At 39.8% G+C, this 27,922-nt stretch overlaps 4 protein-coding genes across 8 annotated transcripts; 3 read left to right on the top strand and 1 right to left on the bottom strand.

Moving 5' to 3' along the window:
• Positions 1-153: 153 nt before the first annotated feature.
• uqcc5 (ubiquinol-cytochrome c reductase complex assembly factor 5) lies at positions 154-3,796 on the top strand. Its single transcript, XM_085393452.1, has 2 exons — positions 154-454; positions 3,202-3,796. The coding sequence occupies exons 1-2, from the start codon at positions 301-303 to the stop codon at positions 3,291-3,293; spliced, it is 246 nt and encodes an 81-aa protein (XP_085249578.1). The 5' UTR covers positions 154-300; the 3' UTR covers positions 3,294-3,796.
• ognb (osteoglycin, paralog b) lies at positions 3,578-6,926 on the bottom strand. Its single transcript, XM_085393451.1, has 6 exons — positions 5,782-6,926; positions 5,610-5,688; positions 5,071-5,235; positions 4,784-4,986; positions 4,608-4,700; positions 3,578-4,488 (listed from the first exon to the last, which is right to left on the bottom strand). The coding sequence occupies exons 1-6, from the start codon at positions 5,878-5,880 to the stop codon at positions 4,318-4,320; spliced, it is 810 nt and encodes a 269-aa protein (XP_085249577.1). The 5' UTR covers positions 5,881-6,926; the 3' UTR covers positions 3,578-4,317.
• LOC146645492 (embryonic polyadenylate-binding protein-like) lies at positions 4,380-27,816 on the top strand. 4 transcript variants are annotated; one of them, XM_085393448.1, is made up of 18 exons: positions 4,380-4,679; positions 13,820-13,960; positions 14,739-14,943; positions 15,897-16,090; positions 16,393-16,508; positions 17,244-17,330; positions 17,573-17,712; positions 17,807-17,901; positions 19,315-19,452; positions 20,270-20,365; positions 21,945-22,205; positions 22,413-22,500; positions 22,869-22,988; positions 23,073-23,209; positions 23,631-23,739; positions 23,847-23,977; positions 25,992-26,067; positions 27,612-27,815. In XM_085393448.1, the coding sequence occupies exons 3-17, from the start codon at positions 14,751-14,753 to the stop codon at positions 26,052-26,054; spliced, it is 1,968 nt and encodes a 655-aa protein (XP_085249574.1). In that variant the 5' UTR covers positions 4,380-4,679; positions 13,820-13,960; positions 14,739-14,750; the 3' UTR covers positions 26,055-26,067; positions 27,612-27,815. The 4 variants fall into 4 exon arrangements, with proteins under 4 accessions (XP_085249574.1, XP_085249573.1, XP_085249576.1 ...); XM_085393447.1 differs by having other exon boundaries at positions 17,244-17,342; XM_085393450.1 differs by lacking the exon at positions 19,315-19,452 and having other exon boundaries at positions 17,244-17,342; positions 27,612-27,816.
• On the top strand, positions 8,972-12,931 carry LOC146645493 (14-3-3 protein beta/alpha-like). Of its 2 annotated transcripts, XM_085393082.1 has the most exons (7): positions 9,048-9,128; positions 10,044-10,108; positions 10,200-10,501; positions 10,596-10,719; positions 11,202-11,365; positions 11,526-11,621; positions 11,710-12,931. In XM_085393082.1, the coding sequence occupies exons 3-7, from the start codon at positions 10,208-10,210 to the stop codon at positions 11,764-11,766; spliced, it is 735 nt and encodes a 244-aa protein (XP_085249208.1). In that variant the 5' UTR covers positions 9,048-9,128; positions 10,044-10,108; positions 10,200-10,207; the 3' UTR covers positions 11,767-12,931. The 2 variants fall into 2 exon arrangements, with proteins under 2 accessions (XP_085249207.1, XP_085249208.1); XM_085393081.1 differs by lacking the exon at positions 10,044-10,108 and having other exon boundaries at positions 8,972-9,128.
• Positions 27,817-27,922: the final 106 nt, after the last annotated feature.

Genomic DNA, 27,922 nt, shown 5'->3' with positions numbered 1-27,922 from the left:
ATATCACCACTTGACATACACCGATACCACCCGGATGTTACGACGACTCTTGGGTGCGTTGGTTTTCCTTCAAATCCTCGAGCTGCTCTCAGTTAGTCTGTAGATCCTTGAGTGTTCCGCCCGTTTTGTATAAGCCAGTGTACAAAATTAACGCACCCAACTTAGCACGTCCGTTGCTCTCAAAACATTTGCTAAGGACGTGCTGCTCGTATTTACCCACGCTGTTTCTTAACAGTTCACCTTCAGAGTTTCTCTGGGGCGCCGTGGAAGTGTTTGTTAGGACACAGTTTGTGTGTCAGGATGTTTCACAGGAGTAAAACCATTAAAGACTTACTGAACATTGTCCCGGGGAAACGTCGCCTCGGTGCGTACAGGTTCCTTCCAATCTTTTTCTGTATCGGGGGAATCATGGAGTGGATCATGATCAACGTGAGGATAGGACAAGAGACTTTCTGTAAGTGTAAGCCATGGGTTCACTCAGCTAGTCTAACCGACACGTTGAGTATCTATTTAATAGATAAGTTAGCTAGTTTTAATAAGTTAGGCTAGCTGTGTTAGCTGACCTAGCAAAAAGGACAAATAAAAGGCGCCAGTGTGCTCTTCTTTTGGTTATATGCTAGCTACCGGTTTGGGAAATTACTCCAATGCTTGTGGTCAGTGCTTTCATACACGTGTTTACCTCGAGTTTACAGTGATCTTGACACACTTGAGAGTGCCTACAGTCAGTAGTTACTAGATAGTTGTAGGTACCTACGGTGTGTACCAACACTTTTGTCGACCCTTCCAAACGGGTCTAAAAGCAGTCTAATCAGAGAAGAGTTCCCATGTGATCCCATCAGAATCAGATGATTTTTTATCAATGTTATTATATGTTAACAGTATGAAAACTGTGAGTTACAGGTCCTTCCAATGGGAGGCATTTTTGAGCTTTCATGAATTCAGAAGGAGGAGAAGAGGCCAACATTACATTTTCAGAGCTGAAAAACAAACACACGTTTTATTATGGAATAATTTTCCCAAATTACTGGAGATAACTATGTCGTAGAACAAATGGCACCAATTTAATGCGTGTGACACAGAATACGCTAAAGATCAAGTGTTTTTAAGCAAACTTTAAAAGGGTTTGGTCACCCTGTTGGATAGATGGCTATTCAAACCAAATTAGGCCATTTGCGGGGCCTATCTTCTACTGGGATTCCTACTGGGCCAAATCCATCCAGGTTGCCAGTCTTTTGCAGGGCTTACACACACAGAGACAGAGCGGCTCACATTAACACCACCACCAGTTAACCTAATGTGAATGTCTTTGGACTGTGGGAGGAGGTCAGAGTTGCCAGAGGAAACACACAGGCACCACACTGCAGACTCCACACTGAAAGGCCCCAGTTGGCCGGTTGATTGGAACCTTTATGTTTACAGTCATATAATCAAGAAATCCTCATGTTTTGGAGGCTTGAGCTGACCTCCTAAAAAAATTAAGCAATTGTGAAAATATTCATTTTCTTTTAAGGGCAATGTGGTTAGCTCTGTTGTCGCAGCAAGGAGGTACTGTGCTTGAATCTAACCTGGGGCCTTGTTCTGTGCAGTTTCTGTGTCTGCATTGTTTTCCCTGTGTGTACCTCAGTTTCCTCCCGCAGTCCAAAGACATGTGTGTTAGGTTAAATGGTGATTCTACATTAGCTGTAGGTGTTAACAATTGTCTGTCTGTATGTGTTAGATCTGCAACAGATTGGCGACCTGTCCAGGGTGTACTCCGCCTCGTGCCTTATGACAACTGGGACAGGCTCCAGTAATTATTGTAACCATAAGATATTAATGTAGAAACAGTGTTGTAATGTTATATCTGGGAGCTTTTTTAAACCACTATCTGCTATAAAGCAGTAGTATATAAACAACTTATTTTTAAAAAAATAAATAACTTTGTTTGTGAAATATTAATCTTTAAATAACTAGTAACCATCCATTAAATGCATGTAATACTCTGTGTGTCCCTTTGAAATGTGGTAATGTTGTAGGTGGTCCAGTTAAGTACTTGAGTACAGTGGTTAACTAACAAATGCACTTGAAAGAACTATGGTGTCAGAATCACTGGAAAAACAAGTTTCCACCTAATTATACGAACACCCACTCAAGTTGGAAAAACAGGTTAAAGACTAAAAAAATGCTGATGCACATGTTGCTGTGTTATTGATATATACACAAAACATGGAAGTTGTCAGTAAATGTCCGGGTGAGTGCAAAAATGTTATAATCTAATGGTGCAAACTGTTTTTTTTTTTTCTTTTCCTGCTAACATTTAATTTATAATATGTCCAGGTAGAGTTACGTAGGTTAGTTAGTTATGGGGGGAACTATTTTCTAGCTGAAGAAAATGGACCATCCAGTGAATGCATGAAAGCAGGGAACATTTGTCACAATGCTAGAGATAGAGTGAGCGGGGTCACTCAAAGACTGAAAAGAAAAAGGACTCCAGTGTGTTTTTACTCTCACTAAACCCATTTCTCATTATTCCAGATGTGCTGTCAGAACTAAAAAAGGGCTCAAATCCTCTTGTGTTTAAAAAAAAAAAAAAAAAAAAAAATCCACCCTGCACATATTATCCTGTGATATTGAGAGGCCATTTGGGGACAAAAGAAGTGTTTTTCTCTACTGAGGAGAAAAAACTATTCCCTGTGCTGTTTGTCAGCTTGGCAGTCATTTTGTTATAGATATTAGATATTGCCCAGATTGCTTAGAAATTCTGCTGGATAATAAAAACAGACATTTTCACTTGCAGTAGCAGAGGGAAAAAGGAAACACCAACTTTTTCCACCTGCCTCTGCAAGTGAAAATGTCTGTTTTTATTATCCAGCAGTGGAAAAAAAAAAGGTGTTTTTTTCCTTTTTTTTTGAGGGGGGGGGGATTTTTTTTAATATCCGGAACCCTGGAACTGCCCCACCTGAGTGGTATGCACTCATTACTAATGTTATGCGGTTACATGTGTCTTTCTTTCCTTCTTCAGCAAGCCAAAATATCTGCTGTGCATGCTCACTTTGACACTGACAGTTTAGTAGCATAAACCAGTGTGTTTCTTACCGTGACACATAAACTGATAGTTGGCACATTTTCAGTTAGACATCAGTGTCAAGTATCCAGAATGCTTTCTCTGTGCAGTTTTTACTGGAGACACATTTCAGTCTTTTGAATCTGTTTTCTTTCCAGATGATGTCTACAGAAGAAAACAGTCAGAACGAGAGTACCAGCAAAAGATAGCAGATGGATTGATAGTTCTCAATCAGTCTCCAGCCAAGTGAAAGATGATGATTGGATTAAATAAGGACTTGACACGTCATCTAAAGACAGTGTGGGACACCCATGCAATTATGAATGCTGCTAAAGAAACGAGTGAAAAGCTGATGGTGCAATGACTTCCAACATGCAGGTTTTATTATTTGTATAGTGTTCATTTGCAGCACTGCAGTATAAAGCAACAGGGTAGAAGAATCCGTTTCAGAAAGATGAAAATAATAACGACAAAGGCATTATTTGTTTGTGGAAACCATATTGAGATCTCATCGTTGTAATGCCTCATATTTAAAAAAACAAACAAACATTGCATAGCACCAGCTAGAGAAACCATCTTCGCCATGTACCAACTAAAAAAATGACTAAAGGTGTTTTTATTTTGGATATTGCTTTTAAACAAAAAACACACTGTTTCATTTGTTGATCAAATCTTTTTGTTATAAAAGATTTCTAATTGTGTAAGTTTTCAACTGTGCGATATATGTATCACTATAAAAATGTCGCTTAAGAACTTTATTTTTCATTATTTACATTTTTTTCTGTGCACTAACTGTGCATCTTAATCCCACTCTCCTTCACTTTACCAAGAACTCACTAGAGCCCGACCGATATATCGGCCAGCTGATATTATCAGCCGATATTGGCTATCTGCCAATACGTGCATAGCGACACATTTCATTAACAAGTAAAGAAGAGGCATTATGTTGTTGCATAGCTTGGCCATCAGAGGACACACCCCAACTTTCCTGTTGGCAGCATATGTTCGAAATGTGATGAACACAACAGCCAGCTGATTTGAGCAGAGTCGGGCAGAATGTAAATCCACAACTTTGTCACATTAGTAAGGACTCATGAATAACTAGAAATAAGAAATGCCAGGGAAATCTTTGTTTTGTCTGCCCAAAAGGAAAAAAAATATCGGCAGATATATCAGATTTTTAAATATCCAATTATTGGTATCAGTTTTAAAAATCCTATATTGGTCGGGCTCTAGAACTGACTCACAAAGTCTGCCTCAGTTTCTTTTGTGTTTCACTTGTACCAGCCAATAGGGAGAGACTGCAGACAGATGAAGCTGTTAGGGTGCTCCGACAGCTTCAGGGGGTTCCCATCCAGTCTCACCTCGTACATGTTGGTCCGAATGTAGTGGCTTGTGTTTCCTTTGCAGAACGTCTCATCTGTTATTGTTGAGATGTTGTTGTTCTGCAGGAGATCAATTCAAGAACACAACCTTGGCTACAACTTCCAGACAGAAAACAAATTTCATTTCTTCTGCAGTTTTTTTTGTTTGTTTTTTCAAAATAAATAACAGATGAACTTACATGCAGATGAACAACGTAAAGAGACTCTGGAAGATGGGGGACGGCTGTCAGTTCATTGTCTCCGAGATAAAGGTATGCCAGTCTCGTGAGTTTCTGCAACAACACAAGGCCACTATTTAACATGCGATGATGATTTCTGCAGGGGTTTAACATTAGGCATTTACTTGCCAACTTACTTTAAAAGCATTTGCCTTTACACCCTGGTTTTTAAGCCTGTTGAAATTGGCATTAAAAGTTACTAGCTTGGATGGCAGCATGGGAAGTTTGGTCAGTCTGTTTTCTGCGAGTTTGAGCTCCTCAAGATTGGGAAGTTTTGAGAAAGATCCGTCTTCTATCTCAGAGATGAGATTCCCAGACAAGTCAATTCTTCTTAAAGTAGCTGAAAAATGCAAATAATGGAAGTAAAAACTTAAGAGGAGAAGAATACTTCAAAGGATTTTTAAAATTATTAGTATTGTTTTACCTGTGTCTGCAAAGTCTTCCCTGTGTATTTTTGTGATTTTGTTGAAGCGAGCATAGAGATACGCCGTTTCTTTTGGCAGGGTTGGCACGGCTGACATGTCAGGGGACACGTCCTCGCAGTAAACTGATCCACTCAGACAAACGCACAGTAGACATGTTGGCAAAACTGAAATGATCACACATCTTTTCATCATATGGCATCATTTATATACACTTCTCAAAACAACCCCCCCCCCCCCCCCCCCAAAAAAAAAAAACAACAACCCCAAAACAAAAGAAAACAAAGATCCAGCAAAACAAAAATAAATGTGGTGTACACACAGGTCCTTTAATTAGCTGCAACTAAACTAGAAACAGTTGTGTATGCACTTGAAAATGCACTGCACCTAGTTTAGCCGAGGACACTTGATCAGTCCCATTATTACGTAACATGAGCTTTAGCTCCATTCACAAAAATGTGGAAGAATGCCTTTGCAAGTGTTGCATAATCAGCTTTGAAAGAGTTGTGGAAAACTTTTTTTTTTTTTTAATAAACCTTACCTTCTGCTTTTGGAAGTACTCCACCATCAGTATCTGTGTCTTGCAGGACGCCATAGTCCGACGCACGTACCGTAGCTTTCTGCAAAAAGAAGAAATCATCTCAGTTAGCTCTCACTTTTGTGCATATCGTCCTTGAAGATAGTTTTGAACCTCCCCCCCAAAGCTTTCTTACTGCAGGTGTTCTTGCTTCCATGTATTCACCCTTTGCTGCAGAAGACACTATCCATGGGAGCATTACATATGTGAAAATTAAAATCCTTAATGGTATCATTGTGCCTCAGTGGCTGGAGAGAGGAGGACAGAGCTGTCTGCTAGGCTGAGATCTGGGGTACATCTGAGAAGGAAAATTTTCCATCCACTTTTATTAAGCTGCCAGCATACTGCTGAGTAAGAAAAGGAAACTAGTTTTAACTCAATACACGCTGTATTTGTGTCACATCGACTGGTCCGGGTCACTCTTTAAGATTGTGTCGCCTTATTTCTGTCCAACAGATGAGCATTTAAAGCTCGATGGGGATGTAAGTGATGAAAACTTTGGATCATAAGAAAACCATTGAGTAAACCCAATGCATGAAACAGTTAAATTCTGTGGGTGTCACTGCTGTTACTGGGGGAACAGCTTGGTACTGGATGAAGGTATTACATTTGAAAAACTGATTGATTTACCAGCAGTGAAGCAGAGAGAGCAAACTGTTGAGTATCTTTTTACTTGGATTGTTTTCCATCCATTTGGACTGCTTCTTTATCAGAAGTGACTCTCTTTCTGAATAACTGCTGTGGTTGAGGTTATTGTCCTGTGCCTGTCCACTAAAACGTGTCCCGATCAGTTCTATTGATTGTTTGATCACAACAGCTTGCCTTAACTACAGCCTCGACCTTTCACATAGTTTGATAGTTACTGTTCCATCATTTACTAACTTAACTTCCAATAGATCAGACTCTCCAAATTATTCTAAGCATACATCAGATCAGTCCGTTGCAGAAGCTGCTCCTAAAACCATGAACAGCCAGGTTCTTCAAATCAGAACCTAATCTCCCCCCCCAAAAAAACATTACTTCTTTGTTTTTTAAATAAATCTAAGTTTAAATCTAAGTTCATAATGATTAGAAAAAATGGGATTAATTAATTCCTTTTTTTTCATTGAGCAAAGATTTGTAAATTTTAATTTGACACGTAAAATGAGATTGCTGTAGACACACACACACATGCACACAAGTACGCAATGGAGTCAAAGGAGCTTGCAAAGAAAAGCGTCTGGACTTCTTTAAGTTACTTGAAGATGTTTCACCTCTCATCCGAGAAGCTTCTTCAGTTCTAAGGTCAAATGGTGCAGAGTGCCAGATATAAACCTAGTGGGAGTATCCCCCCACAGAGGGACAAAAGAACCCCCTGATGATCCTCTAATCGCCTGAGCCAAGGTGTGAAACTGGGTGTGGGTCCCAATCAGCCAGAGTTTCGGGTGAGTTCATTGTGAAACCTGGCCCCACCTTATCATGCGAATTCCTGAGATCAGATGGCCCAGGATGTGAGTGGGCGTTAAGGCGTCTGGAAAGGGATCTCAAAACTGGATTATAGATGGCAGAGAGTTGGTGTCGTAAACCCCCGCCTCTGTTCAAAGATGGTCGCTCACAGTGGACATAGATGGCTTCTTTCACTCCTCTTTCAAACCATCTGTCCTCTCTGTCCAAAATGTGGACATTGGCATCCTCGAAAGAGTGTCCTTTATCCTTAAGATGCAGATGGACTACTGAGTCTTGTCCTGTGGAGGTGGCTCTTCTGTGTTGTGCCATGCGCTTGTGAAGTGGCTGTTTGGTCTCTCCAATGTAGAGGTCTGGGCATCTGGAGAGACCAAACAGCCACTTCACAAGCGCATGGCACAACACAGAAGAGCCACCTCCACAGGACAAGACTCAGCAGTCCATCTGCATCTTAAGGATAAAGGACACTCTTTCGAGGATGCCAATGTTCACATTTTGGACAGAGAGGACAGATGGTTTGAAAGAGGAGTGAAAGAAGCCATCTATGTCCACTGTGAGCGACCATCTTTGAACAGAGGCGGGGGTTTACGACACCAACCCTCTGCCATCTATAATCCAGTTTTGAGATCCCTTCCCAGACGCCTTAACGCCCACTCACATCCTGGGCCATCTGATCTCAGGAATTCGCATGATAAGGTGGGGCCAGGTTTCACAATGAACTCACCCGAAACTCTGGCTGATTGGGACCCACACCCAGTTTCACACCTTGGCTCAGGCGATTAGAGGATCATCAGGGGGTCCTTTTGTCCCTCTGTGGGGGGATACTCCCACTAGGTTTATATCTGGGACTCTGCACCATTTGACCTTAGAACTGAAGAAGCTTCTCGGATGAGAGGTGAAACGTCTTCAAGTAACTTAAAGAAGTCCAGACGCTTTTCTTTGCAAGCTCCTTTGACTACGATGACCTGGATGACTGAGAACCTTCACAGACATACGCAATGGAGTGACAGGCCTTAGTACAGTAGTTGTAGAACATCAGTTATTAGGAAAAAAATAGGTTACAGATGTAATTATCTGCATAATGATTTAATAGAAAAAGTATTATTAAACTTGCAATTTTAAGTGCACTTATGCAACACAGCCTGACCTCAGTTTCTACTGGAGTTGGGACAAAAATGATCTTATATGACTTAAGAAGGGTGGAGATGTGCACACAGAGCCATTGAAGGTGGAGTGTGAGCAAATAGAGGAAACAGGAGTGCAACTAAGAATAATAAATACTATTTTGCTGTGAAAATAACAAGACTGGTTATACTGTTGTGTTGACATTTACTTTATTAACACAAACAATTGCTTTAAAAATATGTAGAAGATGAATAATTTTTTACATATATAGAAAATTTACATTTATATTTATATCTGCTGCTATTAACCTCAGTCGTCAGTTTGGTTATCAGGTTCAAGCAAGCGCCTGCACTCATTAAAATCTTGACTTGCTCAAGTGCCCTTGAGAAAAACGCTGACCTTGACCTTTGATCATCAATATGGAAAGTATTATTTTGTTTCTTTGTTTTAATTTAAACCCACATGACCCTCCAATTATCTGATCATACATGTCTATAGTCTTGTAACCCATTTAAATGGTAAAGAGGGCTCCTCTCGTGCGGATAATGTTTATTTTGGCTGAGTACTAAATCATCCAGTTGGCGACTTTCACATATACATTTAGCTTGTATACATATATAAGCTGAATGCATATATATGTCAATACTGTAGCAATGTAATGCAAGAGTATCAAACAGTTGAATTAATTCTGAATAAAGAAATACGCTTGGATCCATTGATTGCCTTTACCGTGTGAGCAGAGGCTGCATTACGTAAGGCAGATGTGCGGTGAGAAAAGAGGAAACAGAAGTGCCCGTGTAGCGGAAGTGGTACTGCCCTGAACGATACGCTAAGTGAGACGGAGGACGGAGGCTGAATCGTCCACAGAGCGAGCGAGAAGAAGAAAAAACAGTAGGATTAAAAGTCACCGCAATCGTAAGTGCAATAACCTCGAATGTATGAATATCGCATGCTAACACTAGGTTTTCATTGGTAGCTCGTTGTTCGAAAGCCTGTTCTATCGTGTTCGTTCGAATCCCACTGAGAAGCGAAACATAACGGCTAGCTCGGTTGGTGAAAGGCTAAGCTAGCGTTAGCTGCTAGCTTGCTAGCGGACGGTGAGACTCCGTGACACTTTGTTCTGACAGGCTCGGCAGCCAGGGCGGGCCCTGCTACAGCTACTTAAAACGAAATCAAAGCGAAAGTAATACGGTGCAGTTCAGTATTCCCCTTCGTAATAACTACTTAAAATAACAAATATTAACTGCCATCACCCAAACCGCGTATTTTTACATAAAAATTCGCGGTTGCTTTCGCTGGCCTAGCCGTGACTGTTAGCGGCGATGCTAGCGAACTGTTAGCTACTACATTCGTTTTTTCCTACTTTGGTTATCGCGCATACGATAGTTTAGCGGCTATAAATATGAACGAAAAATATGAAGTCTTCTAATATGCACTGTCGTATTTGTTAAGCCAGTTTAGCCGCGATTTAGAAAATCTACTATCCTCGCTAGCCTTGCTAGCAACATTGTGGGAGGGCATTAAACATGACCCGGGAAGGCTTCCGCTGGTACAGCAAGTGTCGGTCGAAAGAACGTCAAGCGAGCCAAAAAGGCAGCAGAGCAAATAATTATACACGGTTTGACATATTTAGATATGCGAAGAGTTCTGATTCAACTCGTGAATATGAAATTGGGTTGGGACGGTAAGGGCGAAGCAGGGTTAGCTAATAACTTGGCTAGCGGCTAACCATAGCAAGAGATGAGTGTGGTTGACCCACTTGCCAAAGAGCCCAGTTCACAAAGCATACCCTGTGAATTGTCATTGAATTAAGTGTTTTCATCTGTTAAGACCAGGTGTGCCACGGCAAGGTGAAGCAAGTTCGTGTGAACTAAGATAACGCACACACCACACAGGTGTGAATGGCTAATGTGCCTGAAACATTCTTTCTTGTGTTTTGGTGAATTGCAACTGTAGCTGTTTCTAATATTGTCTTGTTTTCCCCAGTCTAGAAAATGGATAAGAGCGACCTGGTACAGAAGGCCAAGCTTGCTGAGCAGGCTGAGCGCTATGATGACATGGCTTCAGCCATGAAGGCAGTGACAGAGCAAGACTCTGAGCTGTCAAATGAGGAGCGCAACCTTCTCTCTGTTGCCTACAAGAATGTTGTAGGAGCGCGCCGCTCATCCTGGCGCGTTATCTCCAGCATTGAGCAGAAGACTGAGGGCAATGACAAAAAACAGGAGATGGCACGTGAATACCGGGAGAAGATAGAAGCTGAGCTGCAAGAAATCTGCAACGATGTGCTTGTAAGGATTTCTCATTATTCAGTCCCAATTTAGATTCTAGTGAAAGTGGTACGTGTTATTGTGAATCTGAACAAACCTTTACTGCTGTTTTCAGGAGCTACTGGACAAATTTCTCATTGCCAAAGCATCTAATCCTGAAAGCAAGGTGTTCTATCTGAAAATGAAAGGCGACTATTATAGATACCTGTCTGAGGTTGCGTCTGGGGATAATAAGAAGAGTAAGTGAAAACACAGTTTACATCATAACTTTGTTTTACTGCAGTGTCCTTTTAAAGAGTGGTGAAAGAAACTTTAAGTTAATCAATAATGTGTAATCTGAAATCCCTAAATGTGTTGATTTAAAAGAGCAGAATCATGATGCTTTTTATCTGATTTTTTTTTTTTTAAATTATTGTTCTGTCAACAGCTTTGTTTTCAGCAACAGCTGATTGCACTTTTTAGCAATAAAAAAAACCCTCCAAATAAGAAACCTATGTAGTTGAACCTGACATACTTGAAGACAAGCTGAAAAGGCCAGAAAATTTTGTGGCCGGTCTACACTAAATGCAGAGATGGCACCATGTGGAATAAGAAAATTTTGCCATATTAATGAATGTTACAATACAGTTTGAGATTATTCATAGTCTAATTTTTCTGCTTTTAAGTTGCTGAAAATTGGTTCATTATAGTTTTATTTATTTTTTTCCTTATGCTTTCACAGCTACAGTGGATAATTCCCAGAAGGCGTACCAGGAAGCTTTTGACATTAGCAAGAGTGAGATGCAGCCAACACACCCCATTAGGCTTGGCCTGGCCCTCAACTTCTCAGTCTTCTATTATGAAATCCTAAACAACCCGGACAAGGCCTGTACCCTGGCTAAAACAGTATGTACTCTGGCTTACATGCATAGCTTTAAAATGTCTTGGAGCTTTTTAACAAATGAATTGGGGGGGGATGGGGAGAAAAAAACCTAAAATATATATTTTTTGGTGCATATTTAATTTATTACTTATGGTGTAAATCACAACAAATGACTCTTTTCAGGCATTTGATGAAGCCATTGCTGAACTTGACACTTTGAACGAGGATTCCTACAAAGACAGTACCCTGATAATGCAACTACTAAGGGACAACCTGACTGTGAGTTTTAAGTTACACTGTTTGGTTTCAGATTGATGCGGGCATATCTGTCACAAGGCACTCTAACATTTGTCCTCTGTGTTTCCAGCTGTGGACATCAGAAAACACGGCAGATGAGGGAGAGACCGAAGGAGGGGAAAACTAATGGAATTGCACTGTTAATCCACCTACACTCTTTATCTTAAACACAGACAGCTTATATACATCCCCCTCCACTCCATCAGCCCCTCCCACTTCTGTATGACAAGCAGCCTGAATTGCTTCCGACCAACTAGTTTACCCCTCTCAGTTCACTGTGAGGTGACAGGGTAATTTTTTCAGTTGTTAGCAGATTCAGTCACTCTGTGGAAAATGTGTTGATTAGCAAGTTCACATTGCTGTTTTTTTTTTTTTTTTTTTTTTTTTTTTTTTTTTTTTTTGGTTCTTTGTCAGCTTTGTGCAAGTCTGCGTGTGGCAAGCGTGAGTGGATGTGAGAGGTTGTGCGTATGGTCTGTGGTGGGGAGGGGGGGTATTGTGAAATCTAATCGTCCTTCCAAAGTCCTTGGTCCCCTGCTAGTTGTGCATTTTTCATCCCCCCACCCATTATTTTTTTTTTCTTTTTGTTACGTTTATTATTTGTGATTCCTTGTGATATTTACAGGTTTTATTGTATGGTAATTAAACTGGCAGTTGATTTCCACCAAACACTGTGATGGTAGGCATTCCATTTGCTTCACAAGCCCCCCTCCCAAAAAACGTTTTTTGTTCAAATTCTCAGACATACAATCCTGTATTCAACTAACTGCAATTCTGCTGTGGGCTCATACAGAAAGGAGGCAGGCTGTATTGTGACACTGACATTTTGGTGTAATGCTCCTTGATCATGTTCACAAAATTCACAGTTTAAGCTCTGAGGGACCCCTTAAATTTGTCATGTTCAATTTAAGACATTCCACATTATTAGGCTTTTTGGAAAGGCAGTGCTTTTTTTTTCATTTTGAACTAGGTATGGGTTGTCATTGTAGTTTTACTCACTGTTCAGGTGCTGCTTGACCTCAGTACAATGGAAATTGTATGTGCGTAAATGTGGTTCCATGTATTTTGCAAGATTGACTATCATCTGTATGTAAAACCTACAGTAACCTTTTATTGATGTTAATTGAAAATGTCTTACCACACTGTATCAACCCTGCTTGCAAAATATTCCTCTTAAAGCGGTTGTTTTCTCCAAAAAATGTTTTTGTGCCTGGCTTTCTCTTGCAGCTTTTTTTTTTTTTTCTTTTTCTTTTTTCTCCCCCATTTAGACAGCAGCATCTGCTTGTTGATGAAATCTCACAGAGAAAGAGTTAAACCATTTATTAAAAGGAAATAGTTAAATATTTATTAGTCTTCGCCCAGGTTCATCAATCTGCTGTTTAAAGGTAGCTGATGTTAACGGATTATCTAAAATCAGGTCTCCTTAAAAGTGTTTAGAAGGCCATTTCATGACTTTTGAAAAGAAACTCAGTGTCACAATACCATGTTATCACCACTACATTCCACACTCTTGTAGTTGAAGACACCATTCCACATTATAGCTGACAGTCTGTTTACTCTGGCAGTGCTCCAATGAATTGATATAATTTGTTGGGGGGAAAAAAAATTCATGTCAGTTTATTATTATGCTTGATGAAAATGCAGTTAGTGAATGTGGAACGAAGCCTGTCTGTATATCAGGTATCTACTTGCTTTGTTTTTACTGACAAGTCTTAATGGCTAAAATTTGCTTCTGTAACAGTCTTATTACCCAGTGCACACACGTGGTTGTGAAAATTTAGATTAGCTATTAAAAAAAAACGAGAAAAGCAGTGACGAAATGGAGATAAACAATGGTTGGTGTAATTCTAGCTTTGTGTTTATGTATCTTAAAACCATTCTAGTTTCACTCTACATGTAAGAAATAGGAACGTGTCAAAACCATCCAGTGAAATAAAGTTTCGTTTAAGATAACAGGCAAATTACGTCTTCATTTTTGTTCACCAGGTATATTTAAAAATTAAAACGTAAAACAAAAGCCTAAAAAAAACTCAGAAATTGAGCAAAAAGGTACGTGAGGGTTATAATTGCCCTCTTGTCTACAAGCAAAGGGCAAGCTAAATTAGATTAGCGCTTGATATGCTAATGAGAACTACTTTGCATCGCGGAGAGTGACGTGTATTTAATGTTTGTACCCCTCACAGCTTAATTGAAACTATTGCGCGGAGAGGAGGTGCAGGTGTTCAACGGCGCTAATTAAATCAAAACAAGCTCCCGCCCATGTGGAAAGTGTACCGACGAGCTGCTTAACGGGAAATCTCCAGTACGACGCAGTAGCTTGAAATGTAAGTTTATTTAGTCGAAGTCACACGGTTCCTCATCTTAGCTAACTTTGATGAATAGTTCAGAAACAAAGGACACAGGCGTCAGCTAATTTTACCGCTTAGCTTTGAATCATGTGCTACGTGTTAAAGTTTCATCACTTAAATGTTTACCATGTTAGGCATTTTTAGATTCCAAATTGTCCACATTCCACAGCTTTCTGTCTTGAAGTTGTCTTTGTATTAACTTTCGGATACACTTCAATATTTTTATGTTGGAGTACTTTATCCACTCAGACACGGAGTTAACAATTTACGTGCTTAATGCAAACCTAATTCAGTCAGGCCTGGAGCAGGGCCTGCAGATTCTTTCGTGTTTTGATTCACGTGTTGACATTTTGGAAGCTGTGTAGTTTGTGACACTGTTAAACTGCATCATGCAGATCTGTTTTTGTTATTCCTCCCACCCCTGTTTGAAATAAATGGTTTGAACACACGTAGATGACATTGAAAACACATTAAAATTAATTTCTTTGACACTAAATCTCATGGAAATTAGATAAAACACAGTTAAAGGTATTGATTTAATAACATAACACATTTAACATAATTTCTTCTACTTTTGAGTACTAAATAAAAACTTCTCAAACGTGATGTATTAACAAAGAAAACATTTCTGCCAATGCAGATCAGTACAATGAAGTGCATCTAATTTTAGCAGCACATTAGAAATGACTATAACAAGAAAAGAAACAAAACAAAAACAAGTCTAAATCACTCATAACTGTTTTTCTCCAAGCAGCTATTACCCAAAATGAACAGCAGTGGACCAGCATATCCTCTTGCTTCTCTGTATGTTGGAGACCTGCACCCTGATGTCACAGAGGCAATGCTTTACCAGAAGTTTTCTCCCGCTGGGCCAATCATGTCGATCCGTGTGTGCCGGGACATCATCACCCGCAGATCTCTGGGATATGCCTATGTAAACTTCCAGCAACCTGCTGATGGTACAGTACCAGTGTGGTTGATTTGTGACCTTTTGCTGCTCAGTGAATGCTATAAAATGTTAAGACTTGTTTCAGTCTAATGAGAGCAAACTTTTGAGGTGATTCTAAAGATCACTGTCTTCAGAGCTGAATTTAAAAGTAGGAAGGACACTACACCTTAAAAACGATCAGCAAATTCATGATAGTTGGGGTATTTGTGATGAGAGGTTAGTCTATAAAATGGCAGGAAAATCAAAGAAATGTCAAAAATTTCATAACTTTTCCTGAAAGAAGTCAGGAAAAATATCATGATTGAATAAACTAAATTAAGTAAACTAAATTATTAACCACATTTTAAACCTAAAGTACTGCAGAGTGGAATGAATTTACCACTTAAATTAGAGCATAAGCTTAATTCTCCATAGTGACACATGCAATGGAAACATAGTGAATATATGCTCCACTTTATTAGGTACATACTCCACTCCTTGTGGCAGGATGGATTTTAATGTTGTTTATTCCGAATTCTGACATTACAATCTGTCGTAGCGGAAGTCAAGGCTCATCAGAGCACGCAGTCTTCTGTTGTCCAGTGTTGGTGAGCCTGTGTGATTTGTAGCCTCAGTTTTCTGCTCTTAGTTGACAGGAGAGGCCCCTAGTTAACATGGTGTTTTCGCCCAGCTGTTGCTAACTGGATGGTTAGAGATGACTGTGTGGGGAAATTCCAGCAGATCACCAGTTACTTAAATCACATTTGTTTCACATTCTGATGCTCAGTTTGAACTTCGGCAGGACATCTTGCCCAAGTCTACATGCCTCCCTGCACTGAGTTTCTGCCATGTGATTGGCTAATTGAATGTTTACCTCAAGGAGCAGTTGAACAGGTGTACCTAACAAGACAGGGGACTGTATACAATATATATTATTATACATTTTTGTAAGTAATTTCTTTTCATTTTTCTGCTTTGTTTTAGCGGAGTGTGCCCTGGATACGATGAACTACGATGTCATCAAAGGTCGGCCAATCAGAATAATGTGGTCTCAACGCGACCCAGGACTCAGGAAATCTGGTGTGGGTAACATCTTTATCAAGAACATGGATGAGTCTATTGACAACAAAGCACTGTATGACACCTTCTCAGCCTTTGGAAATATTTTGTCCTGTAAGGTAAGTGACCTGGGCCGTCTCTCAGAGCTGAAGCAGCTGAAGTTGATGGTTACTGTGACTGACTAGAGTCTTCCTCCAAACACTGAGAGGGTAGAAATGGTAGATTTCAGAATCATGGACTAATTTCAAAGTGCAGCACATATCACTTAAGTTATTAAAACCCATTTCCAAATTTTACTCCTCACATTCAGTTTGGTTAAAAGCAATTGTTTACATTGTGTTTGTAACATAGTACAGATGAATTTAGCGGGCACTTTTCAAAAGCTTTGTAATTTGCACCGATTATAATGTTTGTCTTGTAGGTTGTTTGTGATGAAAAAGGATCCAAAGGCTATGGATTTGTTCATTTTGAGACTCAAGAAGCTGCAAACCGGGCCATTGAAACAATGAATGGGATGCTACTGAATGATAGGAAAGTGTGAGTGAACTAAATACTCAATTGTTTACCACTGTTGTTTCCAGTCAGTGGTTAAATGTAGCCTACAAAAATAAGCTCAGGCAAAGATTAGAGCAGAATATGTACAAGGATCAGCCACAACATTAAACCACTGATACATCAAATTGTCTGCGGTTATGTGCTCCCTTTTTTATTTTCCTTTTTTTTTTTCTTCATTTTGAGCTCATTTCAGTTTAAGGCTGAAATGAGCTGTTTTACATTATACATGATATAATGTGATCTGACATTTACACGCGCCAATGGATTTAATCAGAACTGTGTGACATCTGTAAAAACAATGACTAATTCACACATTTACAATCCTCTGTGGCTATCCTTTGTGGCATTCCTATTCATTCTGATCTAAGGCTCCATGTAAACTGCCAAAAACCTGAAGTGGCACTCAGTGGCCCGGAGGACACACCAGCGTTCCTCAAACTTCCTATGTCTCAGTTCAATTGAGCACTCACAATCTGTGGCAAACATGGCTCCTTCCATGGAAGACACACTCAGGGATAGGTCTCATGATTATGTCCCAATGGGCCAGTTGTTTTGGCAGCATAAAGGTGACATACACAATATTAATCAGATGGTTTTAATGTTGTGGGTGATTTTTAAATATATTTTAACTATTTAAATTGTTAAATACTACTGAAGACTCCACATGTTTTGCAGATGATTTTTCCATGTGTTGTTGTTTTGTTTTTGTTTGCTCAGTCAAAAGGCGGGTAAACGGTTGGGATATGGCATTGTCAGCTCAAAGGCCCGTTTCCTGGGAGAAAAGTGTCAGTTGTATCTTCTTAGGTCAGTGAATAGGTAGGATATCTGTCTAGGTTTGTCTTTATCTGTATTATAAAATTATTTTAGGGCTAAGCAGGTAACAGTATTCATCACAAACGAACAAAGCTGTTTGTTTGCGATGTTCTTGATCTGTCCTAATCATTTGTCTTGTAGCCAAAGATAATTTAACACACTGTAATTAATTTCCTTTTATTTGTTCCTCGAAATGCTGTCTCTCTGGTTAACATTTTAAATGACATCTACAGATTTGTTGGCCACTTTAAGTCACGCAAGGAAAGAGAGGTGGAGTTTGGCAGTAAGGCTATGAAGTTCACCAATGTCTACATCAAGAATTTTGGTGAAGACTTCACTGATGAGAAACTAAAGGAAGTTTTCTCTGCATTTGGTAAGATAAAAATATTGTGAGCTTTTATTTTATTTTTTGTTCCTTTAGTTTATTTTTGATCACTTTGCATCTCGTGGTCTGGTTTTGGTCTCAGGGAGAACTCTCAGTGTACGGGTCATGAAGGATGAGAAGGGTCGTTCAAGAGGATTTGGATTTGTAAACTATGCTCATCATGAAGATGCCCAGAAGGTAGTGTAGACCAAGTTTCTGTGTGCACACAGATCTTACTTCTCCCAACAAAAGATCACATGGATCATAATGCAGTCACTGTACACCTTGAATGAATCCTGTTCAGGAGTGTTTGAGTTAAGTAGGTAGAAAAGGATGGCCTTTTTTTGAATTGGAAAATATAATGTTGGTAAAAAAAGAAAAGTGTAACCTTCTTTGAGTATCATAGTTTTTGAATTTCTCTTGAAAAGGTACATTGCTTCTGAAATGTATTCACAGCATTTCACTTGATCCACATTTTTGTCATTTTATAGCCTTATTCCCTGTTTTGCAAAACGTTTAGTTCTTTCAAATTTATTAAAAACAAGAAAAAAATATAAAAAGTACATAAATATTAAAAGCCTTTGCTCATTACTTTGTTGAAGCACCTTAGGTAGAAATTGCAGCCTCAGGTTTTTCTGAGTATGCTGCAGTCTTGGCACACCTATTTTTGGACAATAAGAACTTTTCAGTGGACGACTGTGGTAACCGGAAGGTTGCCGGTTCGATCCCCCAGCTCTGTCTGTCCTGGTCGTTGTGTCCTTGGGCAAGACACTTTACCCTACCGCCTACTGGTGTTGGCCAGAGGGGCCGATGGCGCGATATGGCAGCCTCGCTTCTGTCAGTCTGCCCCAGGGCAGCTGTGACTACAACTGTGGTTTGCCTGCACCAGTGTGTGAATGTGAGCGTGAATGAATAGTGTAATTGTAAAGCGCTTTGGGTGCCTAGAAAAGCGCTATATAAATGCAATCCATTTTGGGGTAGTTTCTCCCATTTTTCTTTGCAGAACCATTCAAGCTCCATCATGTTCAATGGAGAGCATCAGTGCACAGTCATTTTCAGAACTCTTCAGAGATGTCAAGTCAAGGACAGTCGCTAAGTAATACTGAAGCCACAGTTACGTTGACTGTAGGCTTAGGGTTGTGGTGCTATTAGAGGATGAACCTTTACCCCAGTCCAAGGTCCAGAGTGCTGTGAAGCAGGTGGTCATCAGAGATCTGGCATCTAGTCTTCTTGTTCCTGTTGTTGAAAACCATCCCCATAGCAGGTGAAGGGCGGTACTTGGTTTTCTCCAGACATGATGCTCGGCATTCAGGCCTGTCTTGGAGGTCTACAGAAAATTCCTTGGACTTCACGGCTTGGCTTGTGGTCTGACACGTGCCTTTCCAAATCATGTCCAGTCAACTGAATTTACTAGGGGTGGACTTAAGTCAAGGTGTAGAAAGATCTGACGGGCGATCATGCCAGGAATTTCACGAAATTTCATGAAAAATGAATCAGTTTTGAAATAGCAAAATATTGAACAAGTGAAGCACTTTGAATACTTTCCAGTTGCGCTTATACTGTACGTAACACTGTATGTTTATGATCCCTATGCTATTTATTTTTTCCCAGGCTGTTAATGAAATGAATGGAAAGGAGATCAATGGGAAAATCCTCTATGTAGGGCGGGCTCAGAAGCGTCTTGAGCGCCAGGGAGAGCTCAAACGCAAGTTTGACCAAATAAAACAGGACCGCATCCAGCGCTATCAGGTGCTGCTGTTGTGCATGAAACTATAATATGAATACTACTTAATGGTTCTTACTGTTGATCATTTTGAATTAATTATTAGGTGATTATAGTGCAATGTTTTTTGAATATTTTAAAGTCTTAGTGGTGCTTGTAATCCATTCATTCATTTTCTCTTGCTTACCTGGGTCTGGGTCATCAGGAGTCAGCTGTGGGGCAGACTCGGTCTCCTCCTTGCATTCCTAAATAGTACATTATCTGATATTAATTTACAGTCTTGATGTTGTCATAGTAAAGTCAAACATTTTCTTGAAAATCATTCCAAATGAAAGTGGAAAAGTTGTCATTTATCCAAACAGTATATGTGGGTGTTCAGCATGAGGCTCAAGTTATGTTGTTTTTTCCACCATTGTTTTTCAGTATTGAGTATTGGGTGTTTTATTATTTTGCTGACATTGCCAAATGGTTAGAATCAGAAATGCTCTTTTGTTAGATTGATTTATGTGTGTCATGAACCGGATAGGAGGCAGACCTGTCCATTGGGCCATCCCAACTAGAAAACACAGGCATTGTTTTATAAATAATCAAGTTTGTAATAGCAACAAAATGGAATCTAAAGCAATCTAACCATTTTGGTAGTGCTTTCTCTTAAAGTCAGATGGGAATGTTTAATCTAGATATGAAGGAGTGCTTAACTACATAACTGAATAACTGCAAGCATGATGAAATAGCTTAGCAGCATTTAGCCCACAAAGAAAGAATTTCAGAGCTGATTGGATTTCATGGGTTTTTACATTGTTGAGCTTGAGAAGACAGGAACGTAACTCTTTGTAATTCCAGGGGGTGAATCTGTATGTGAAGAACTTGGACGACAGCATCGACGATGAGAGACTTCGGAAGGAGTTTGCTCCTTATGGCACCATCACCAGTGCAAAGGTGAGGTAACAGGATAATGTCCCACTAAAGTAATGAAGTTCTTTGTACACAAATCCATGAATGCCCAAACCTTTTTTCCTTCTGGAAGGTTCCTGTTAAAATCTAATAGCTTTTATGGCGAGGGAATGATTTTTGAACTGGGTGGTGTGTTGACAGTAGCTGCGATGCTCTTCTGTGTTAGCAACACAGGTGGGCGTGTTACTGTAATCAGATTACTTTTTCAGGTAACGAGTAAAGTAAGGGATTACTATTGCAAAAAAGGTAATTAGATTACTGGTACTTTCCCATAAGCACGCTGCGTTACTAAAACTGACTTTTTTGTGAGAGTGTCTCATGACAATGACGTAAGCGAGTGCGACATTCATGGCAACAGCTGTGTGCAGATCAACAATGGATCATATATGGAGTGCGGGAGAGAGTATGAGCGTGCAGCGTTTAAAGCGCGGAAGTACTGACCTTACTTTGAGTTTGATTCCGTAAAAAGTGACAAAAACATTAGTGTTCGCTGTTCACTGCGTGGGAAGAAAACTTCTTTTTACAGCGAAAAAACCGTTAACTTCCAAACAAGCACAGAGTGTGCTACCAGTGAATGGGAAATTCACACAGAAACTCGCGGATTCTTCCACTGGCCACCGCGGCACAACTGCACCAGGGCAAACATCCGCCTGCTATACAGGTGAAAATAGAGCAGCAGGATTGATTTTATTTATTTTCTGCTGTGTTTCACTTGCATTTATTTGAAATAGTGAGTGTAAACACAAAAAATATTTTATTTTATGTGCTGGAATGTGCAGAAAATAGGTTTAAATCTTAAACAAATTTCTTCCAGTCAGAGAATGTGGCATATAATTTAATGTTTGCTTGATGCATAAAGTTAAAAGATTAAAACTAATAAAACAAGTTTTAAAAAGACTTTTCCATTTGATTACATTTTATGATGGATTTTGCAGAAAAAGTAGAATTGGGCTGAAAGATCTATCGCTTTATTGCCTATTCAGGTTGTAAATCGTGTTTTTAAAAAGTAACTAAGTAATTTTGAAAATAAGTAATCAGTAAAGTAACAGGATTACTTTTTTGGGGAAGTAATTAGTTACTAATTACTTTTTTCAAGTAACTTGACCAACACTGGTTAGCAGTAAGAAAATTTTGTGCCAAAATAATGTTTGTAAAATTATTATTTTCCACAAAGGTGCTTTACAACATTTCAATAATGGATTTATGCAGATTGCTGACATGAATTCATTTCTGATCATCTCGTGAAAGCACTGTGGCTCAGGAGGTAAAGCGGGTTATTCATTAACTTGAGAATTGGTGGTTCGATCCCTAAGTTTTTATAGTGATATCAAGTTGTTGACATGTAGATATTCCTAAAGACATATGTGAAAAGGGTGTTCCTGAATGTGAACTGTAAATTGTCTTGTTGAGGAGGGGGGGTTGTTGTCCCCTCCCCATACAGGATGTATTGAGTGCCATTAAAGATTCTTTATATAATGTCTCTGGTTTTACCTTTTGTTTTCTTTTGTGCTTTAGTGTTAGGAACCTTAAAGATTTCTGACTGTGAACGTTTTGTTTCCTGTAGGTGATGACAGATGGCTCCCAAAGCAAAGGCTTTGGTTTTGTCTGTTTCTCTTCCCCTGAGGAGGCAACAAAAGCAGTGACTGAAATGAATGGGAGAATTGTTGCAACCAAGCCACTGTATGTGGCTCTGGCTCAGCGGAGAGAGGAGCGTAAAGCAATTCTAACAAATAAGTACATGCAAAGACTTGCTACCTTGAGAACCATGGCCAGCCCGCTAATCGACTCATACCATCAGTCTGGATATTATGTCACATTACCACAGGTAGGGCTCTTTAAACGGTGACATTGGGAACAAAATAGGCCATTTTATTAATGCAGCAAAATGTGTCATCAAAATGTTAAGGGAAAAAAAAGAACTGATAAAGTCTGGGCTTTATCAGTTGTTTAAGTCTGGGCAAATTTGCATCAGCTCCCAACGTTCTGACATTTTGAAGTTGCACCAGTGCTAATATTTGCATTATATCCGCAGCCTCCCACGCGCTCCTTTTACAACCACACTGCTGTCAGCAATGTGAGACCAGTCCCTCGCTGGACAGGACAGCCACCAAGACCACAGGGTGAGGGAATATCTGTTACACTTGTGTAGCGGTTTAAAAAAAAAAATATATATATATACACACACACACACACACAAATGTATTGATCTGTAAAAGTTGTAGCGAAGAGTAATTCCTCTAGGATTAATTTTTCAGCTTGACAATGATCCCAGAACACACTGGCAGTGCAGTAAAAGCATACCTGGATAGAAAAACACATGGTGGAACAATACCAGTCAGATTGGCATCCGCAGAGCCCGGACCTCAACATTATTGAAGCAGTGTGGGATCATCTTGACAGGAAACAGAACAAAGACCAAAAGGCAGCTAATGGTGACTCAAGAGTTTTGCACAGTACTGTATGATATAATTGTTCTCTACATGCTTAGGCCCCTACACCACTCAGCTGGTTTCTGGCTCTGTCCCCCGACGTGGATCGAGCCCCATCGCTACAGTCAGACAGGCTTCCACCCAGGCGCCACGCATCGTAACCTCAACACAAAAGACAAGTGAGCTCCTGATCTATGGCAGCAGACAAGCAGTCTCCTTTTGAAATGTCCCATTCACGTGGATGGTGCTGACTGTGTCTTTAGATGACATTGGAACCCAGACTGTAGGAGGGCGCACTGACATTGCCAATGTGGCCAGAAGCAGCCAGTACAAGTATGCGTCAGCAGTGAGGAACCCTCAGCAGGTTGTTACTGTGCCTGCACCCATGCCTAGACTACAGGTAGTGTTTGCACTGTGATCATTTCTATTTTTAATACTTAGCGAAGATCAAGAAAAATGTGTGAAACCCAGACAGTAAGTTGGAGCACTGAGGGTGCACAATGACTTGCAGTGTAGTTAGTTACTTAGGTTGAGGTTAAATGACAACCTTATTTTAGATTGTTGCTGAATATAGGCTTAGCTTCACTTAACAAATGGGCATTAATAGTCATTGGAAAATGTAAAACGCAGCTAAGGAAAACAACCCTTCTTCTACTTCATTTTGACATGAATTAACCAGTGATATACAAGCTGAAAATGAGAGAAATCTGTGGGATTGTTTTGTTCTGTGAGTGGGTGTGGGTATCTGCGTGGGTGGTGTTTACAGCTATAATATGTTTAAGACAAAAAAATTTAGGCGATTAGCATCTGGATGTCTTCAGGTTGTTGCTGCGCCGGTGATGGAGCCACCAGTACACATTCAAGGCCCAGAGCTGCTTACCGCCTCAGTGCTGGCTGCAGCCCCACCAATGGATCAGAAACAGCTCCTTGGTCTGTCATCAGTCAGTTCTGCCTGTTTTGTTTTTTTTCCTGCTATGCAGATTGAAACAGCTTGTGTATATTTGTCTTCATTCCATTGTCTCTGCTGTGACACACAGGGGAGCGACTGTACCCACTGATTCACACTCTGCATCCAAACCTGGCTGGTAAAATCACTGGGATGTTGCTGGAGATCGACAACTCTGAGCTGCTGCATATGCTGGAGTCGCCCGAGTCCCTGCACGCTAAGGTACATTAATGTTCATGTTTTTCTGTGAGCTGGTCTGCACTCTAGACTGTATATAAAGATGGATGATAAGCCACAACTTCCTTCCCCTGTACAACAGTGAAACCAAAATAGCTCGAAAATAGGTGGTGCTGGTTTGTTCTAGTGACAGCATTTGCACATTGGTGGCGGCAGGATGTCGGAGTCATATCTGTAAACCTTCGGTTTAACGTCTAAACCTCAAGTGGGAGAAGCATTTCTTCCTTTTCTTCTTTTTGACACCCCATGCTGAAATTTTTTTTTAAATACTTTTGAATTCTGTTTGCCCATCGCTGTCATTATTCCCTTTGAAGTAGTTTGAGCAAAAGGGAAGTCAAGGTCCACCTGTTTACCTCCACATCTTCATCCTTCCTCATGTTATAGGAAAAAAATTTATTTTAGTTAATGTGCCACACGTGGTCCAGTTTGATCTCAGAATATTCTCTGGCCACTTTATTAGGTACAATTTAGTTGTTAAACAAATATCTAATCAGTCGATTGCAGTCAGTCAGCCTGATGCATATAGGTATCAGAATTTGGTATCAACAATTTGACCATTGTGCCTTATATCAGCAGTTCAGGCTCCTGGTGCTGGTGTAATGGTGTGTGGGACATATCCTTGACAAACCAACTGAGTATTGGTTAAAAAAATGCCTACCTAAGTGACCATAGTGTACATATCTTCTGATGGCTGGTTCCAGCAGATTAATGTGTCATGTCACAAAGCTCAGATTATCTCATATTGGTTTCTTGAACCTGTCAATGAGGCTACTGCTGTCCAGCAATTATTTTACTAGGGGTGGGGGGGATGACCCAATCTGGTCTTTAAGTGATGACATGATGAATCCTGCTTCCGGACCCAAACTACCCTGCATTTAACATGTTTTAATGCTTTGTATCTTGTTCTATTTAATCTCAAAACCCCCCAAAAACAGTAAGTGATCACTGTCTGTCTCTCTGTTTTTAATACCGCTATTCATTTTAAAGCTCAGTTTTTAAAAGCTTACAATGTAACTACAGCTCAGCCCATGCAGCAGTATATTAATGACTAACGTCGTATTGTGGATGGATTATCTCAGTTGTTCTCCTGGCTGAAGTTTGGTCCATTTACAGCATCCTGCCATGTGATTGCATTTGTCCCGAACCATCGGGAACCCTCACGTTAACTTTTACAGAGTAGAAAAAAGTTAGCGTTCATCCTCCAGCTTCAGTGTTTATAATATGCTAACATAGCTGTGTCGCTAGCGATCATGTAGCACATCATTATATACCAGCTAGCCAATTTTCAGTAACCCTACAAACGTCACTGCTGTTTACTTTCCTGTCTTCATTTATGTCAGAAATGATAGCAGAGCTGTACGTTTTAATTAGTCTCAGAAGTCTCTCAGTCAGAACATGGTATATTATATTCAGACGGAAACTAGCAAGCTAACTCCCTGCTAACTTCTAACTCTGTTAAATTTAATAAATTCTGTTTTCATGGATGCCTGGATGTTAAACGTAATTGTTACATCTGGTAGAGCAGCAACACTGATCATTTTATTACATACGAAAGAATTTAGACAGTTTTTTAACTCTTAGTGATGCCACAGTGATCATTTGACTTTGGGATCTGCAGCGGAGTTTGGGCCCAGACACGACTCATGACGTCATACTTAAAGACTGGATAGCTTTCTCAGTCATCTGGAATGTCACTACATTCCCAGTTGGGTAAATTAGATAGGTCTGAGTCTGATTTGTAATTTTCTCCACTTTTTGGATTTTTATGTATTTATTGGAGAGAAGGTCGATGCTTGGTAAGCCTTAGAGTTACGGTAAATTGATTTTTATCGCATAAAGAAGACTGCCAAGCAAGATATTTTTGCATTTCCAGTCTTTGTCCTAGTATAACACTTCTCTGGCTGTTGCCTGCCATTTATGAAAGAGGTCTGTTGTTTCAGTTTGTTTTTTTGTTTTTTTTCCTCCCCTTTTTTAAAAATCTTTCCACTGTTTGGGTCAGGTGGATGAGGCGATTGCAGTCTTGCAGGCTCACCAGGCGAAGGAACATTCTCCTAAGCAGTGAAGAGGCCTTAAAGGTCAGCAACGACGTCTTTTGTTTCTCTGCACCATTATATTTATAATAGGGCTGCCACAAACGATTATTTTGATAGTCGAATAGTCACCGATTATTTTTACGATTAGCCGACTAATCAGATCATGCATCCATTGGATGTAAAACGTACAGCTTATTGCACCAGCATGCATCTGCTCTTATATAACTATCATTAGCTTACAGCCTTAAGTGTTTAAGGTATGTGCTAACTAAAAATAAAGACAAGATGAAAGTTTATTAAATTTTAATGAAATTTGCAGATTGTTTCGGTGAAGTTTAATAATCTCAGCCGTCTGCTCCTTGCTATCTAAAATATAACAGGACACTGGAGTATATTCTTGAGCATCTCACACTTCTGATAATCAGTTGTCTGCTTGAGGTTTATTCAGCTGTGTAAAAACTGTAACTTTAATCTCAGCCAAACCGATTTACTCAGGAACAAATAAAATACTGAAAAAATCCAAACAATAACATTTTTAAGTTATCCAAGTGACTTGTATATCATTGTTAACCTGAGTAGCGAAAGACGGCGGTGGGTTTGAAAACGATTTGCTGGGAGACCGGTGTTCTCACCGGCTCTAGTGAGCCTTGAACTGGTGGGTAACAGACGTCTCCAAAAACGTCGGAGCGCTTTTGAAAATATGTGGTGTCTTGATAAACTGAGCAGATATTTGAAGTTTACACAGCTACATTCTCGCCTGAAAATATGTTAAACGTTTATTTTGTGACCCAGAAAGAATAATAAGAGTAATATTAAAACTAACTAGCTTCTGCCATTGTTGGAAACTGAGCAGGGCCACGCTATGAATTCTGGGATAGGTTGGGTCACGAAGTATATACCCGACCCATCCTTCAAATCTGGGGAAATGAATGGCGCTTTTGTCGGAGTCTTCAAATTTGGACAGTCTTCATCGTGTCGCTGTAACGTAATCGGCTTACAAATGTGGGTGCAGAAGGATGCAGTTCCTGAATTTGGACACAGCTACTGTACCAGACACTGCTTCTTCACCGGACACTGCTTCTTCTTCTGGGTTTAACGGCAGCTGGCATCCTTGTACATGCAGTGCTGCCATCTTCTGTTTCAGTCCGTTATTACACTCTTAAATCCTACTACTTCTGCATCTTTTGGGATCTTACAAAGCTTTAAACGACACGTCGACTATTAAATTAGTCGTCGATGATTTTGATAGTCGACGTAATCGTGACTAGTTGACTAATCATGGCAGCCGTAATTTACAACATACAGCGTTCAGGTTTACACTAGCAAGTATTTCTCTTCAGTGACAGTATAAATCTATCAGTTGATGCTGCTTTTCAGAAATGAACCTGCCATAAATTGTAGGTGTTGTTTGATGATACAAACCTATGCTAAATTCCTTGATCCCAAGTGATACGAACGCCTGCTTCAGTTTACGGAATTTCTCAAGTAAAGTTTGTGAAAGAAATGTCAGAGGCTGGCTGTGTTTTAGTGAGAATGAACTGGAGGATAAATTGTCTTGCTCACATTTTTTTTTTTTTTTTTTTCAGATATCAACAATTCTCTGGAGGAGGGGAAATTATAAAATGAGCACACTTTGGGGGGAAAAGGGAAAGAAAAAGTTCTATGAAGATTAAACCAATGATGTAAAGAGACAGAAGATGAAGCTGTTTTGTTGTTGCAATACTTTTGTTAGATGATAAAGTTTCCAATATATGCATTAAATCTGTGTTGTGTCATTTGTCCTTTTAAAAAAGAGTGTATTATTATTATTATTATTACAATGGGATTTAAGTGTACTGAGCACCTTTGCCCTGCCTTTAACACAGTCCTGCACACTCCACAAGCAGCCTGCTCTGTA

This window comes from Rhamphochromis longiceps, linkage group LG20, assembly GCF_057381845.1.
Source record: "Rhamphochromis longiceps isolate RC_006_pf linkage group LG20, R_longiceps_female_GT1.1, whole genome shotgun sequence".
Lineage (NCBI taxonomy): Eukaryota > Metazoa > Chordata > Actinopteri > Cichliformes > Cichlidae > Rhamphochromis > Rhamphochromis longiceps.
Note: the sequence above shows the minus strand (reverse complement) of the source record. Positions and strands in the feature narration are given on the sequence as shown.